This window comes from Calliphora vicina, chromosome 2, assembly GCF_958450345.1.
Source record: "Calliphora vicina chromosome 2, idCalVici1.1, whole genome shotgun sequence".
NCBI lineage: Eukaryota > Metazoa > Arthropoda > Insecta > Diptera > Calliphoridae > Calliphora > Calliphora vicina.
This window is the reverse complement of record NC_088781.1, coordinates 24,077,138-24,091,966: the sequence shown is the minus strand read 5'-3', so window position 1 is coordinate 24,091,966 and position 14,829 is coordinate 24,077,138. Positions and strand designations below refer to the sequence as shown.

Genomic DNA, 14,829 nt, shown 5'->3' with positions numbered 1-14,829 from the left:
TTGTTTGTAAAAGTTCAGTTTTATATGGCATTCTGAATCATAATTTTGAATAAGATGACACTTTGTGACAAGATAAACAATTGACTTCATGGAACCATTGAAATATTTTATTAATCATGAAGAAATACGCCTGAGAGGAAATACAACTGTTCTAAAACACATATGTGTTCTAAAATTAAACATTGCAATTAAAAACAACAATCGTATACAAGAATTCAATTAAGTTGGCAGTTCTAAAAAACCAACAATTAATATTAGAAAATGTCAGAACACAGATATGAAAAATTAAATGTGTACTAAAACTTATAATAGTATGGATATTTTTAAATAGTGGTGGTTTATTAATTTCATTTTATTTATTAATTTTCATTTATTTGTAATACAAAGCCTTACTTAAAGTATTGCAGATTTTAATTAATTTTAAATTAGTACACGAAAAATATCAAAATTTTAATTATAATTTCGATTATTTCTCTAAAAAAAAACCAATATAAGTTCTTTTCTCAAAAAAATGTATGTCAAACAGAATAAGTCCGGTAGCACCTTCATTGTTTACATTAATCAGCTGTAGATGTCATAACATAAACATAACCAATATTGCGACGTGCATCGTTTTATTTAATCCATAAATTTATAAAAATTAAAGTTATTTTAAAATTAAAACGTTATGGCTAAGCCACCGCAACGTGATATTATAAAGATAATTTTCCAAAATTTCTTTAAATCCTTCAGACCAAGACAGATTCGTGGCAATTACATTGGTGAGGATTATTTTGGCAACAAATATTTTGAAATACCACCAAATCCCTCAATTGGAAAACGTAAAGCTTCTCGATGGTTTGAACCAGCCGATAAAGAGGCATTCGATCAAGAGCTAACTGCAGAGTGGGAAGCTTGGCTCAGAGGTCGCAGAGAAGAACCACCTACCAAAGAGGAATTGGTGAGAAATTTGCAAATTATGGATATGAAGAAAAGGAATGCTGCAGAACTGGATACCAAATATGGCAAGAAGGATGATCAGGGTAAATTGATAGTACCAGAAAAGGAGACCATAGGCACTTTTCCTAAATACAAGGAATACGAAATTATTCCAAGTAAGGATCCTGAGAAGAAATTTTAAAATCCGTAATGAGCTTAGAGTAAGACAGGCTTTGTGATAATTTATATTAATTAAATTGTTTAGATGTTTAATATTGTGTTGAATAAAGATTAAATCCATGAGCAATGTTGGATAAAAAAATGTGGTGGTGTTTTATATTTGTTTAAATTTATGTGTTCCTTAACTAATCAGAATTTAGTTAACTTATCTCCAGGCCGATAAAAATATATTATAAAAACAGTCATCTCAACTCCCAAATCTCAGTCACTTTTACTATGTAATATAATTATTTTCACCTCCTTAAGCTTTGTATTTCATATAAATTAAATAAAAAGGAAAAGGCTAATTCCTAAAGTTACTCGTTTTACTTTCGGATGAAAAACCTGTTTCAATATACAAATTTATCTATTAATCGTTTTGTCTATTGCACGTTTATGAAATCAATCGCTATACAAAATAAATAAATAAATTTGTGCTGGTACGAGAACAGGAATTCGTAATCATTTATTATTAATTTTTATAGTTCATGTGGACTTACAATCTTTTTTCTTTTTAGTTCTTTTTATTGTGCATTTTTTTATTATATGGAATTTCTGCATATTCATCTAGTTACACTCTTACCGCTGTACTCTTTAAACAAACCGTTGGTTTTCTTTTTATATGTGTTTTGTTTTATTTCAATGTTTCTTAACTACGTATTTTAATGTTATAAAAAGGATTATACTTTGTTCAATTTGATTACCAGTCATCTAAGTCCAAATCCTTAACAATATCCACATCCTCCTCTCCCTCAAGAGTTTCTTCAATGGGCACATCGTATTCGATCTCTTCAACCTCCTTGGCTTTTTTAGATTTCTTTTCTTTTGTCAACTTCTTGGGTTTCTCTTCTACCATTTCTTCATCACTGTCCTCTACACCAGGTATCCTAACGTCATCATCTTCTGAGTCTGATGGGAATAACTCAATTTCACCATTTTCATTTTTAACTGGCACTGAAGATTTCTTAGACGATTTCTTAATTGAAGGCAAATCATAATCATTATTAATGATATCAGCTTGGGCCGCTTGACGACGCTTTTTGGTTTCATGGGTCTTAACCCAACTATTGTAGTATGTATCCAAAGGTGTTCCCTTATTTTTGACCGTTGTCTCCCAGGCTTGTATTTGAGCAGTATCCTTAAGACCAAATGTTATTTTACGTCTTTCCTGCTCAACAAATCTTGAGTTCTCTTGAATTTTATCCACCAATTGTTTTATCTTACGCGAATAGTTGGCATTGCGGCATTCTTTGAGATATGCTTTCATAGCCATTACTGTGTGCACTGCCAAGTCACAAAAGGCCAACGAAGACGATTCATATGCCAAATAATCCAATGTTAAACCACAGACCTGCTCCACAACTTCATCTCTGAAACCATTTTCAGCCAATTGGCCCTTGTTTAGACGTAAGATGCAAGTAAATTGCATAGGTTTCATGGACACTGTGGTATGTTTGCGATTGAAAGTGTTGCTCTTTAATACTTCCAAGATTAAAGGTAAAACAGGTATAAAAGTGTGTGTAGACTTGGCTAAATCGATTAGGGATTGTATGCAATGGAATCTTAATGGGAAATATTGAGCTGTAGGTATCAAACGTATAACACCAAAAGCGATAGTAACCAAGGGATATACCAAAGGCTGCAATTGTGGTTTATCAGAGGTATTACCCAAAAGATCAGACCATAAACGCAATGAATTTACATACTGCCAATTGTAGCAGGCTTGGAAACTGTCTTTCTTCTTCAATATAACAGCATTACGTAGATGAATGGCCAATTGACGAATGTACAAGAAAGCATGTTGATAAGTAACATTCAAATCCAAAGCAAACATTTCCACCAAAGAACGTCTCATAAAGTTTATGGCCGGCAAGGTATTGGGTGAAACAAATTTCGAATTGCGTACGTATGTAAGATACATGGCTTTGAGGACATGATTCAACATGGTGGCCTAAAATGAAAGTAATAAAGAGTTAAAATAAGTGTTAAAATTATTTTAATTAGCAAAAAATACCTGTTGGTTGCGAGTGATCTTCAATATACACAAGAAAGCTATGACGCGAACAGTTTCATCGCCGCTAGACCATAATACAATCAATCTCTTCAATATGGTTTTACCCAAAGCGGTAAATGGGGCCACCATACCGGCCATTTGATGAAGATGTTTCAATAGTACAGACAAAATATTTGCGCTTGAAACCTGCTCCACTAAACGTATCAAATCCGTTAGATAATAACGTAAACAACCCCTAACCTTGTTCCATTTTTTGGTCTTATGAAGAGGTATAGAAGAACGAGGTGTTACATTGAGTAAACGTAGTATAGCTGGCTGTAGGTGCAACACACACAATTGAATGACACCATTGAAAGCTGCCGAACCCACCACTTTATAGGTCATGGGAACATTTTGATCGCTGTCCGGAGAAATACTAAGCAAAGCAGAGCTGAATGCTTGTATAACTTTGCGTACAGTATCTATGGGTACATTTTTCTTTTCCAGTTGTAATTGCCATTGACGCAAAAGATTCAAAGTGATTTTTTCAGTACCATCTGGACCCACACTGGGCTCATCTTCACCTTCGAAATCACTTTCGTCACTGGCCACCTCTAAATCAGCATCGGCTTTATGATATTTTTCTTCGTCATCATTATCATCATCTTCGTCTTCATCATCCATATCCATCATTTCCTCATCTGAATCTATATCATCGTCTTTTTTAGATTTTTTGGACTTTTTATCGGTTTTATTTACTTTTTCCTCTGGTTTTTCATCATCTTCGTCATCATCGCTGTCCAACAGATTGAAATCCAGCAACTGTTTATCATTTTTCTTTAAAAAGTCATAGAATTCTGGATCGATGTCTTTTAAGCCCTCCAAATCTTTTTTGTGGCCTTTCTTTTTTTTGGACGATTTCTCAGGCACCTCTTTGGACTTTTTACTTTCATTAATGGAAGCTTTATTTTTTTTAGCTTCCTTAGGTTGTTTCTTTACTTTCTTGTCCTCTTTTTTAGCTGGCACTTCTAGCTCCACATCTTCCACCTCTACAGCTTTTTTAAGTTTCTTAACTTTTTTACTTTTAATAACTGGCACTTCTAGCTCCACGTCTTCCACCTCTACAGCTTTTTTAAGTTTCTTAACTTTTTTACTTTTAATATCAGGATTTTCCAACTTTTTCTTTTTAATTGTAGACAAACTTTTGGGTTTAATGGATTTTTTATCTGAAGCCTTCATTTTTATTCACTAATATTCACGTTTTTTTATAAAATAATGCACTCAAATTAATGATTTTTATGAAAATGAAATATCAACACGTGCGTTTAAAAACAAAATGTAAAATTATAGAGTTGCCAAACTTCGATAAAATTTACTGTTGTGGTGTAGTAACGCTCTATATAAACAAAACACAGCTGTATGAAGAAATGAACAAAGAAGAACACAAGAAAACAAAAAAAAAACAGTGCAATTTCATTCACAAAAATGTCGCAACAAATTTTTAAATCAATTGCTGGTTTAATAAATCATCAAAGGTATTTGCTAATTATAACTATTGAAAGTAAAATATTATTAAGTTATTTTTTCTAATTAGGAAACAAATTTTGTTATGCACTACCAACCATGTCCAGTATTTGACAAAATTACAACACACAGATGCCGGTCAACAAAAGGATGGAAAAACCCCACCTATAGCCGATTTAACATCTAGAGACCACAAACTTGACAAGGAAACACAGCGTGAAGTTCAGCATCATGGCAATTTGGCCAAGGATTGGTGGGATATAAATGGTACAATGAAAGCATTACATTCTCTAAATGCTATAAGGTAAGGTAACAATGATATGGGCAAACTATACAAAGCTATATTCGGTAGTGCCGAATCTTATATACCCTTCAGCAAAGTATAATTTAAGATAAAGATTGGAAAGAGTTTTTGACGGTATAGTTTGTTTTTGTTCCCACAGAGATATGGGCGTCCAAAGTTAGAATATTTTATATGTTCGATTTTTGCTGTGTCCGACTTGGTCAATATATGTTTCATTTAATATACCTATGTGTATTTTAAAAATACTTTTTATATGAGATTGAACCCATTGAAATCAAAATTCTAAATCTTGAGTTTTTATACCGATAATTCTTGAAAAGTTTCTGTTTACTCAAAATATTTTAGACTAAAGGTATGCATTTTTATACCCTTCACCTTCGTGAGAAGGGTATATATAGATAGCTGAGTTGATTAAGCCATTAACGTATGACTGACTGTCTGCTAAATTTAAAAAAAAAATTTTAATTTTAAAAAAAAAAAATTAAATTTAAAAAAAAATTTAAATAATTTAAAAAAAAACAATTTGAAAAAAAATTTTACCTAAAAATATTTAAAGTTTTTATTTTGAAGTATAAATTGGTGAAGGGTATATACGATTCGGCACAGTCGAATATAGCTCTCTTGTTTATAATAATTTTATTCACAAAACATCAGGCTTTCATTTAACCTATCATTCGGTCAAATTTACTTTCTTATTTTTGAGTTATGGGTCATTAAAAAAAGGGTATTTTATGGAAAGTCGGTGTTCGACATACCACAAAGTTTAAAACACTTCCGACAGGCCTTAAGCTGCCTATTATATTAAGTTGAAGCTACACATAAATCTTGGTTACACTTTAGTGTATAATAATACTTACTATGAAATAAATACATACATTTAAAACAAACTCCGGAAATGGGTCCAAAAAATTAATAATTTGGGATGCTTTATCACATTTCAAAACTGTTTCGAAAAGCTTTCAAACGTATCAGTTTCAAAAATATCAGAGATATGGTAAAATTAGAGTTTCAACTTCCCTAGATTTGTTCCCAAAGGTCATTCAGTTTTGTAACAACTTCTGTCGATATGTATTGTATATTATTTTTATAATTTAGAGTACCTTTCATACGTGACGGCCTAGTGGCACGTGGCAACATCCCACCAGAATTAGTCAACACTTGCCAAGTATTAAAGGGTCAACAAATTCTAGAAGTAGGCTGCGGTGGTGGCATTTTAACCGAACAATTGGCTCGCTTAGGAGCTCAAGTGACAGGCATTGATTTGGGTGATGAACTAATACGTGCAGCACGCGAGCATCTATCACAAGTGGCCAGTCCAGCACTATGTGACCTGATACAATATAAAATTGAACCTATAGATGTTCATGTCAAAGACAAAGTGAATTATTACGATGCCGTCATAGTCTCTGAAGTATTGGAACATGTAGAGGATAAGATTGCTTTACTAACAGCAAGTGTTCAGTGTTTAAAGGTACTTTATTGTTGGTTATTACTAATATTTCGAAAGTTTTATTAATTCTTTTATGATTTCAGCCTGGTGGTTCTCTTTTCATTACTACCATTAATAAAACTATACCCATGTGGGTGGGTGGTGTGCTGTTGGGTGAATATGTTTTAAAAATTGCCCCCGTTGGTACACATCATTGGAACAAAATGATTAGTCCTTTGGATGTGCAAAGGATTTTGGATACAAGTAAGAAAAAACGTTTAGTTTGAAGAATCTTTTTTTAAAAATTACTTAGTTCTCCGACATATTTGCGATATGCATATATAAGAGATGTGATATCCCCAGAAATATATTACATTAAAGATTGTTTTCGAAACAAATCTATTTTGTTTTAAATTTCAATGTGTAGATGAGCAAGACTGTATATTATTTTTTTTTTTGTTCTCCCAACAGTGGGCTGTCATACTGTCGTTATTAACGGCAGCACTTACGATTTTTGGCGTAATACCTGGCGCTGGATAAACTCAACTGATATGTGTTATGCTCTTCAAGCGGTTAAAACGGAAATTTAAAGTATTCACTATATTTTTTATTAAAGACTTGTTAATTATAATTTTTATTTCATTTATGTTGTGTTATATTTTCTAAAAAATAAAAAAATTACAAGAAATATTATGTAAAAGCTGTTTTTTATGGGTGTTAAGTATTCTTATTAACTAAAGGGAAATTTAAAAACTACTTATAACTCTAAGTAAGAAATTAATCATTTTGTTCATCATCATCACTATCTTTGGGTTTCATAAACTTTGATTTTTTATTTTTTCCCGCACTACCAGCAGCACCCGCACCTTCCACTATGTGTCTTTTATTATTGTTGTGGTTTTTATTTTGATTATTGTTGACTTTCTTAAATTTGGAAAATTTCTTTTCTATGGTATGACCAGCTCCGGCCGTTTTGTTTTGATAGAACTTCATCATATCTTCGTTGGACACATCGGTGCTTTGTTCTTGTTTCTTGGCAGCCGCCTTCTCTTCACGTTCTAGCTCTAGTAAACGTTCAATCTCTGGGTTCATGCCACGAAAACTTAAGCGTCCATCGATAAGATTTTCACAGTGAACAAAACTAGGTTCAATTATGAAATTTGAGTTGCCGTTTAACATTTTGTCTGTAATCTCATTGGAGTACATGGCTCTACCCTCGGCCGCCTCAATTTCTTTGTCCACCTTGTCTTTGGTGCGCTGCATAAATTTCATTTCCAATATGCCCTTGGATAAGCGGGGTTTACTGAAGCTTTTCGCCGACATTTTGTGTTAAATTTTTATTAATAAATTTATATATTTTTTTTTTCAATTTGATATCTTAACGCGTGTTGAAAATTCTGGTGCGAATGGAAGAATAAAAACAAACAAGCTAATTTTTCCCTTTTTTCACTAAACCCAGAAAAAAACCATGTGTCAAAAAAAAGAAAAAAGGAGAGACCTCTATATGTCAAACTTCTAACATAACAACAGGGTGTTACATAATTTAAAATTTCTTTTATTTTATCAAGAACCCAGCTGTTTTATACAATTTTCTCATTATCATTGTTCTATTTTCCCACGAATGAAGGTGGAATAGAAGGTGAAAAAATTACAACGACGAAGAGAAAAAGTTAAGAAAATGTCAATGAAAAAGTAAATGTATAAAAATATCCAAATGGCGGCAGGGTTAAAAAATCTTCTAGCGCCAAATTTTTATTCTTAATTCGTAAAATTTTAATATTTATCGTCATTAAAACGTGTTAAAACTTAAAGAAACATAAAATATAAACTTTTAAGTGTGAAATTATATAAAAATATTGTAAAAATAGACCATGGAAACTCCCGAAAATACACCGAAAAAATCTAGTAGGGCCGCGAATAGTAATGTTGGAACGCCCGCCCAACCCACTGAACGAGAAAAACATGTTCCCACTACGCCTCAAACTCCGAGTCGTGTTGTGGGCTCACTGGTCCTATTGACGCAAAAATTTGTGGACCTTATGATTAAAAATGGTGGAGAAATTGATCTCAGAGATGTAAGTACTAGAAGATGAGGACAAACAATAACACAAAAAACCACCACTAAAAACCTTGGTTATTTTCGTATTCTGTATGAGTTAATATTATTCAACAACAACAAAAATAAACAACTAATCACCTGTACTTTCTTACGCGCGCCAAACATTTTCTTTCTACAATACAAACACTATTGTTATTCTTATTATTAACCATGATATGTATTACTCTATTATTTATAGGCTGCCGAAATTTTGGATGTACAAAAGCGTCGCATATATGATATTACTAATGTTTTGGAAGGCATTGGTCTAATTGAAAAGACTCGCTACAGCAGTGTGGTCAGATGGAGGTAAGTTTTATAAGCTGGCAAATGCATTTATTGTAAATGTTCTACTAATTGTGTTTTATTTTGCAGAGGTGGCATTGATGGCCGGGAAGATGAAGCTTATCGCTCTTTGCAAGATCACAGCTGTAAGTTAGTGGCTCTGGAAGCTGAAATTGATTTACAATTAGACTATGCCAAACGTAATTTGAAGTATGTTAAAGAGGATGAAACGAATCGTTCATTTGCCTACGTTACCCGCGATGATTTGCTTGCCGTTTTTGGTGAAGATTGTGTTTTCACAATACCCAAACACTACGAAGATGAGAAAATTGTTAAACGAAAGGTAAGTGATGGTGCCACTATTAAAATCAAAATGCTATGATAGTTTTTATATGGCAAATACCACCTATTTTATGAAAGTCACAAGCAATTCAATAAGGTTAATTAATTATAAAGTGTTAGAAAAATATGTGATGAAATTATTGCGGTTTTTATATATTTATTTCGTGGCGAAACGCCTATCGGTTTGTTTTTTTTTTTTTTGGCTATAGTTCTATTAAACTTCTAATTTCACTTGTATCTAGCTTATCAGTTATTATATATCTTTTTGGTTTAGTCCAGTGCTTCCCAAATATGTATGTATGACATACGAGTCATTTGGTATATAAATATATTTTTGACATTTCTTTTCTTGGTGCGAGCAAAGTAAAACTTATAACTCAATTTGGGTGTATATCGGCTAAACGAACCCTTATTTGTGGTTGAGTTAGCAGGAGAAGTGTTTTTGGTGAAATGATGTACCTAGTTAATTTTAAAATATTTGATTTATTTGGTATACAATTCTATCAATTATATTGAATCAAATTCTCAGTTTATCATCTTTGACTATTTATTAATAGGTTTTTTAACACTCACTGATTTATTGGAAATATTTTAATACAACACGATGAGCGTTTTATAAGACAATTTCTAACAGTTGCTGAATTTAGACAAGACTGTATCAAAAGTACCATTGGTTTACTTTGTGATAAATTTATGTAGGATAGAAAAATAGTAACCATGATCAATCAGATTATGGGAGCTTCGGAAAATTAATTAAATTCTGAAAATAGGAAACAAACTAACAAGTATTCATTATTATGGTACTGGCAAAACAATGGATACTTAGGTTTTATTACACTATGCGACAATTGTTCCTATACGATATATACTAATTTAAAATCGATATATCTCAATTCCTAGTCTTGACCCAGCGAAACGCCGGGACACGTATAACTTTTTTTACCGATCTAACATTTCCCAGAGGATAGAACTAGGACTCTTTTGTATCTTAGCAGGAATTATATCAGGCTTCTTACGGGTATAATTACTGGGCACTGTATGATTGGACATATGTCGGAACGTATGGGTTACCCTCGTTATAGCTACTGTAGAAGTTGTTTAGATGAAGAGGAGGAGGAATCGGTACAGCACCTTCTATGTGAATGCCCAGCATTACAAGAGCATACACTACTACATCTTGGTAGAGCTCTTTTCCATGATCTGGACTGTCTCAGAGATGTGTCACTAGTAAATATGATCAGTTTTATTAGAAGTACCGGTTGGTTCCCACGGGGATCACAGGAATCACATAGTCAACGAAATTAGGGAGGGAAACAATTCTCACTTTATGTACGAATTTTCAGCATAAGGGAATAGTACTTCTAAGGGTATCACAATGGGCCACAAGGCCTCCGAGTGAACTCGCTAAATTGCGAGCAACCCACGTAACCTAACCTAACATTTCCCATTGGGCAGAACCTCCGCCGATCACTGACCCTACTATTTGTCGCATAGTGTTATTAGTGACTCAGAATTTTGTTGAATAAGCCTTGTTTTTTATTACTGCTTCACATCGACGAAACATTGAACCAATTAAAGAGTCAATCGTCTCCTATGAATTATTTTGCCATTCCCTTATAACCGATCACTTGAGGTATATTTCTGAGGTCGTATTTTGCGATCTACAATTTCCCATAGGTTTACTATGGGATTGAGATTGTACAAGTCATTTATTGGATTGTAACCGTACAGGTGTGTTTGGGATCATTGTTGAGCTGAAATCTTCAAACTAAGGGGAATATTGTACACATTTCCCGGGAATTATCGGAAATTTCTGTATTTACAGTGTTATTTCAGAGCAGATTCATTGTGATTTGTTGCCAACAAATCGAAAAAATTTTAGAGGCTTTTTAAACCACTACACAATTGTGATGTATTGTGGTTCCAGTAGTACAAATATGGTAGAAATTTTAAATTCTATGAAGAAGTTTTTTTTAAAATTGTGAATTTTTTTAGATGTTTCTCCACGTAATTTATGATAACTAAAAAAGGGTTAGTCCGACCTTTGATGTAAACTTAGAAAAGTTAAAATTTATACATAACCTTTAATCTGTTTATATATTACGTTTTAATCGGCTCAGTAGTTTCGGAGTTAAACACAAAAATTTGATATTTTCACATAAAAAATATATTTTTTGCTTCAATTTGTTAGACGCCTTTCACACTAGGCTATTTAGTTGCGCAAGTTTCTTGTCCAACAAAAAAACAGCATGCAAAATTTTTGTCTCCTTAACCCGACATTACCTTTGGCATCTACAAACACAAGAGACTTGCGCAACTAAATTGCCTAGTGTGAAAGGCGTCTAACAAATTGAAGCAAAAAATATATTTTTTATGTGAAAATATCAAATTTTTGTGTTTAAAAAAACTCGTGAAAATAGAAAACGGCAGAACTTGTTCAGGTTTATTACTTTGTCGCAAAGCCGCGACAAAATGAGATATCGAAGATAAAAATCGATTGATTATTTTCGAATTTATTCACAATTAAGTGAATTCGCTCATTTTCACAAAATTTAACTTTTTTGTTTGATATACATAAAATTGAGTAGTTAATGTTCTTCTTTCGATTGATTGAATGTTGAAAACATTTTCCCCATGCTATGTACAAATTTTCACATATGTATGTATACATATCGCACTAGTTCCTCTAAAAAGCGTCAACTCAAAATTTTAAAATGTTCAGTAGAAGCACAAAACTATTATTTTTTCAATACACCTGTACGGATACAACTGTATTTTTTGGCGAAAGAGTAGAGAAAATGATAGAAGATTTTTACAGTGGGTAGATATGACCACTGCCAATCGATTTCTTGCAAAAAATTAAAATTCAAAAAATTTGAGTTGTCGCTCTTTAGAGGAACCAGAGCGATATTGCATTTTAATCGGCTCTGTAGTTTCGGAGTTATAATAAAAAATTGAAGCAACAAATATATGTATTTTTTATGTAAAAATATAAAATTTTTTTGTTTTAAAAAATCATGAAAAATCGAAAACGGCAGAAATTGTTTAGATTTGTTACTTTATCGCAAAGCCACATGTAATAGGAACAAAATGATATATCGATCATAAAAATCGATGGATTATTTTCGAATTTATTCACAATTAAGTGAATCGCTTATTTTCAGAAATTGTATGTGTGTGTACTTTGAGTGTAAATTTTACATGTGTTTTGTTATTGTAACAAAAATATTAACAAAAACAAAAAAACACATGTAAAATGTACACTCAAAGTAGACGCTTGTACGCACATACAATTTTCAATTTATTTACAACTTGGTGTCTGGTGACCACCCACTAAAATTTTCAGGCAAAAATGTTCGTATAATATTTTAATCCTTTTTTAATTTTGTATAATGCTCCATCCCTTCGACCGAAGTACGAAAATATTGACTCACTGTAAAAAAAAAAGCTCAGACCAGCTGAACTAAAAGTTTATTCTACAATGATATACTACTCAATATGCCCTTTCAGAATTATAGGGTCGCTATTCTGTTCCAAACAAAAATTCTTAACTTGTTGGACAGCATTGTTGAATGTAAAATTTACAATTAAAAAAAATTAAAAATAAGATTTTAAAAATTTTACAATTTTACAAAAACTTAATTATTTTAAAATTCTGAAATTTAAAAAAAAAATTACCAAGTTTCAGAGAAATTTGGGAAAAAGAGAAAAAACCCATAAACAAGACATTGAAAAAATTGGCGGGTAATGTGGTATACCATGTTCTATTAATGTTGTATACTAAACCACATAACCGATGCATAGAATTTTAATTTGTAAATGAGTTGCGTTTTATTTAAATCATCTTCAATGGATGCGGTTAAATTCTTAGCTTCGTAGGAGACATTGAATGACTGATGCGAAAATAATGTCTATCTCGTTGTTTCTAATAGCTCAGATAGCTTTTTTCAAATCTTTCGCTGCCCATTTCCTTACTTCACCTTTCTTTGGCATATTTTTTGTTTGAAAAGCTTTAGGTATACCACATTAATCATATTCACTAAATATGCTATATTGTTGCATGTGTTTTTTAATAGCAAAATATTCCCATTTGACTTTAAAATTAAATTAAAGAAGTTTAAAATACGTGATTTTAGAAAAAAAAAAATTTAACAGATCACAAAAAAAGTCTACCACAATACCTCGCTTATTTTTTTACAACTACCTATTTTCATCACCTGCAAAAATGAAAACCTTGCTTATTCTGCCATGGGTGTAGGGTATATAAGATATATATATATTTTTTTTAATCCACATCCACTGTATATAGAAAATTATTTTATATTTTATGAGTAACAAACATTTAAAAAATATATAACATTTTATCTCACAGAACTCACTACACATCTCCCTCGATAATGGTAGCACCATTGACGTACGACTGGTCACCGATCAGGGACGCTGTTGTACAACAAAACCCGAATCAGAATCAATACGACACTTTTCACGCCTCGAAACACCATCGCCAACACTTTCCTCATCCTCAACACATTCGAACACAGCGGGTACGTTAACACAAACCACCACCAAAGCAAATCTAGTCAACGATGAACACACATACTTTTGTAATCCAGAAGTAAAAGAGGAAATGGAGGCATTAGAGAACAAATTAACGGCACGTGTAATATTGCAAAAATGTACGACGGGACATTCTTTGAGGAGATTTTATCCCGATGATCCGAATATGGGTAAGTGTGAAAAAGCATTCATGTGATCTACTGATTTAGCTTAAAATTAATCCATTACTTTTATTTAATTTTTTACAGAAAATCCCCCCTTGTTACCTTTAAATCCTCCGCAAAATGATTATAACTTTGTTTTAAGTCCCGATGAGGGCATATGTGATTTGTATGATATACAACCCAGTCAAGTAAAATACGAACAAAATATATGATGACAACAAGTGCTAGCAAGATATTCAGATCTATAATATTTATCTCTTTTTCAAAACTCTTCTTTTTTAAACTAAACTAAACACAACATAATCATGATCTTAAACAAAAAATTATTAAAAAAAACAAAAAAAAAATACCTAGTGCAAATATTTTAATTAATAAGTCTTAAATAAAATCTAGATTAATACTTAATCTTAACAAGTATCAAGTAGAAATTTAAAGAGATCTGACTATATTTGCTTTGATTGTATGTATATTTAAACGAACATAATAATTAGTCTGTCTGCCTTATTATTTTATTACATAGTTAATTTTTTATTTTTATTTTATTTCATTTAATTTGTTCTATTCATATTGATCTTATTGCGACTTCCCCTCCTGACTGCTTTTTTGCTTTGGCTATTTTGTAATTTTTTCAAAAGACTGGAAATTATTTTCCATTTTATTTCATTTCAAAATTAATTTTATGTTTGCTTAAACAAATTATGCATAAGTTTAAGGATTAAGTTGTATTAAATTAAAACAATTAAATTATATAATAATTGACTAAGGACTTTAACAAATAAAATCTCTTGACTATTTATCAATTAAATCATGAATTGTTTTTCTTAATGATTTATTAAATTTGTAGTAGATTTTAAGAGATTTTAAATATGTATTTAAAAGAATTTAGCAATAAAACTTTTGGTTGGGAGTTACAAAAGTGTTTAAACGTTTCAACAACAAATGGATTTTTATTACTAAGAACAATTCGATAGCAAAATGTATTGATATATGTATGTA

At 31.7% G+C, this 14,829-nt stretch overlaps 5 protein-coding genes across 6 annotated transcripts; 3 read left to right on the top strand and 2 right to left on the bottom strand.

Moving 5' to 3' along the window:
• The first annotated feature begins 567 nt into the window (after positions 1-567).
• On the top strand, positions 568-1,240 carry LOC135950266 (NADH dehydrogenase [ubiquinone] 1 alpha subcomplex assembly factor 2). Its single transcript, XM_065499806.1, has one exon. The coding sequence runs from the start codon at positions 668-670 to the stop codon at positions 1,118-1,120; it is 453 nt and encodes a 150-aa protein (XP_065355878.1). The 5' UTR covers positions 568-667; the 3' UTR covers positions 1,121-1,240.
• Positions 1,241-1,747: 507 nt separating this feature from the next.
• Noc2 (Nucleolar complex protein 2) lies at positions 1,748-4,428 on the bottom strand. Of its 2 annotated transcripts, none has more exons than XM_065501049.1 (3): positions 4,178-4,428; positions 3,152-4,111; positions 1,748-3,088 (listed from the first exon to the last, which is right to left on the bottom strand). In XM_065501049.1, exons 1-3 carry the CDS (start codon positions 4,367-4,369, stop codon positions 1,838-1,840), a joined length of 2,403 nt encoding a protein of 800 aa, XP_065357121.1. In that variant the 5' UTR covers positions 4,370-4,428; the 3' UTR covers positions 1,748-1,837. The 2 variants fall into 2 exon arrangements, with proteins under 2 accessions (XP_065357121.1, XP_065357120.1); XM_065501048.1 differs by having other exon boundaries at positions 3,152-4,177; positions 4,250-4,428.
• A 152-nt stretch (positions 4,429-4,580) lies between these two features.
• Coq3 (ubiquinone biosynthesis protein COQ3, mitochondrial) lies at positions 4,581-7,087 on the top strand. Its single transcript, XM_065501561.1, has 5 exons — positions 4,581-4,665; positions 4,725-4,958; positions 6,054-6,429; positions 6,492-6,651; positions 6,859-7,087. The coding sequence occupies exons 1-5, from the start codon at positions 4,616-4,618 to the stop codon at positions 6,975-6,977; spliced, it is 939 nt and encodes a 312-aa protein (XP_065357633.1). The 5' UTR covers positions 4,581-4,615; the 3' UTR covers positions 6,978-7,087.
• On the bottom strand, positions 6,991-7,814 carry Mpp6 (M-phase phosphoprotein 6). Its single transcript, XM_065501562.1, has one exon. The coding sequence runs from the start codon at positions 7,708-7,710 to the stop codon at positions 7,165-7,167; it is 546 nt and encodes a 181-aa protein (XP_065357634.1). The 5' UTR covers positions 7,711-7,814; the 3' UTR covers positions 6,991-7,164.
• A 220-nt stretch (positions 7,815-8,034) lies between these two features.
• Positions 8,035-14,638, top strand: E2f2 (E2F transcription factor 2). Its single transcript, XM_065499734.1, has 5 exons — positions 8,035-8,462; positions 8,685-8,794; positions 8,861-9,113; positions 13,485-13,839; positions 13,918-14,638. The coding sequence occupies exons 1-5, from the start codon at positions 8,259-8,261 to the stop codon at positions 14,043-14,045; spliced, it is 1,050 nt and encodes a 349-aa protein (XP_065355806.1). The 5' UTR covers positions 8,035-8,258; the 3' UTR covers positions 14,046-14,638.
• The last annotated feature ends 191 nt before the right edge of the window (positions 14,639-14,829 follow it).

What these genes read in the sequence shown, in the direction of transcription:
- LOC135950266 (XM_065499806.1), top strand. Translation starts at nt 668, where the DNA reads ATGGCTAAGCCACCGCAACGTGATATTATAAAGATAATTTTCCAAAAT.
- Noc2 (XM_065501049.1), bottom strand. Translation starts at nt 4,369, where the DNA reads ATGAAGGCTTCAGATAAAAAATCCATTAAACCCAAAAGTTTGTCTACA. An exon ending in AACTTAAAAAAGCTGTAGAG is followed by an intron (nt 4,112 to 4,177) that starts GTGGAAGATGTG and finishes AAACAACCTAAG; the next exon opens with GAAGCTAAAAAAAATAAAGC. An exon ending in AGATCACTCGCAACCAACAG is followed by an intron (nt 3,089 to 3,151) that starts GTATTTTTTGCT and finishes CTTTCATTTTAG; the next exon opens with GCCACCATGTTGAATCATGT.
- Coq3 (XM_065501561.1), top strand. Translation starts at nt 4,616, where the DNA reads ATGTCGCAACAAATTTTTAAATCAATTGCTGGTTTAATAAATCATCAA. An exon ending in GGTTTAATAAATCATCAAAG is followed by an intron (nt 4,666 to 4,724) that starts GTATTTGCTAAT and finishes TTTTCTAATTAG; the next exon opens with GAAACAAATTTTGTTATGCA. An exon ending in CATTCTCTAAATGCTATAAG is followed by an intron (nt 4,959 to 6,053) that starts GTAAGGTAACAA and finishes TTTATAATTTAG; the next exon opens with AGTACCTTTCATACGTGACG.
- Mpp6 (XM_065501562.1), bottom strand. Translation starts at nt 7,710, where the DNA reads ATGTCGGCGAAAAGCTTCAGTAAACCCCGCTTATCCAAGGGCATATTG.
- E2f2 (XM_065499734.1), top strand. Translation starts at nt 8,259, where the DNA reads ATGGAAACTCCCGAAAATACACCGAAAAAATCTAGTAGGGCCGCGAAT. An exon ending in GAGAAATTGATCTCAGAGAT is followed by an intron (nt 8,463 to 8,684) that starts GTAAGTACTAGA and finishes TATTATTTATAG; the next exon opens with GCTGCCGAAATTTTGGATGT. An exon ending in AGCAGTGTGGTCAGATGGAG is followed by an intron (nt 8,795 to 8,860) that starts GTAAGTTTTATA and finishes TTTATTTTGCAG; the next exon opens with AGGTGGCATTGATGGCCGGG.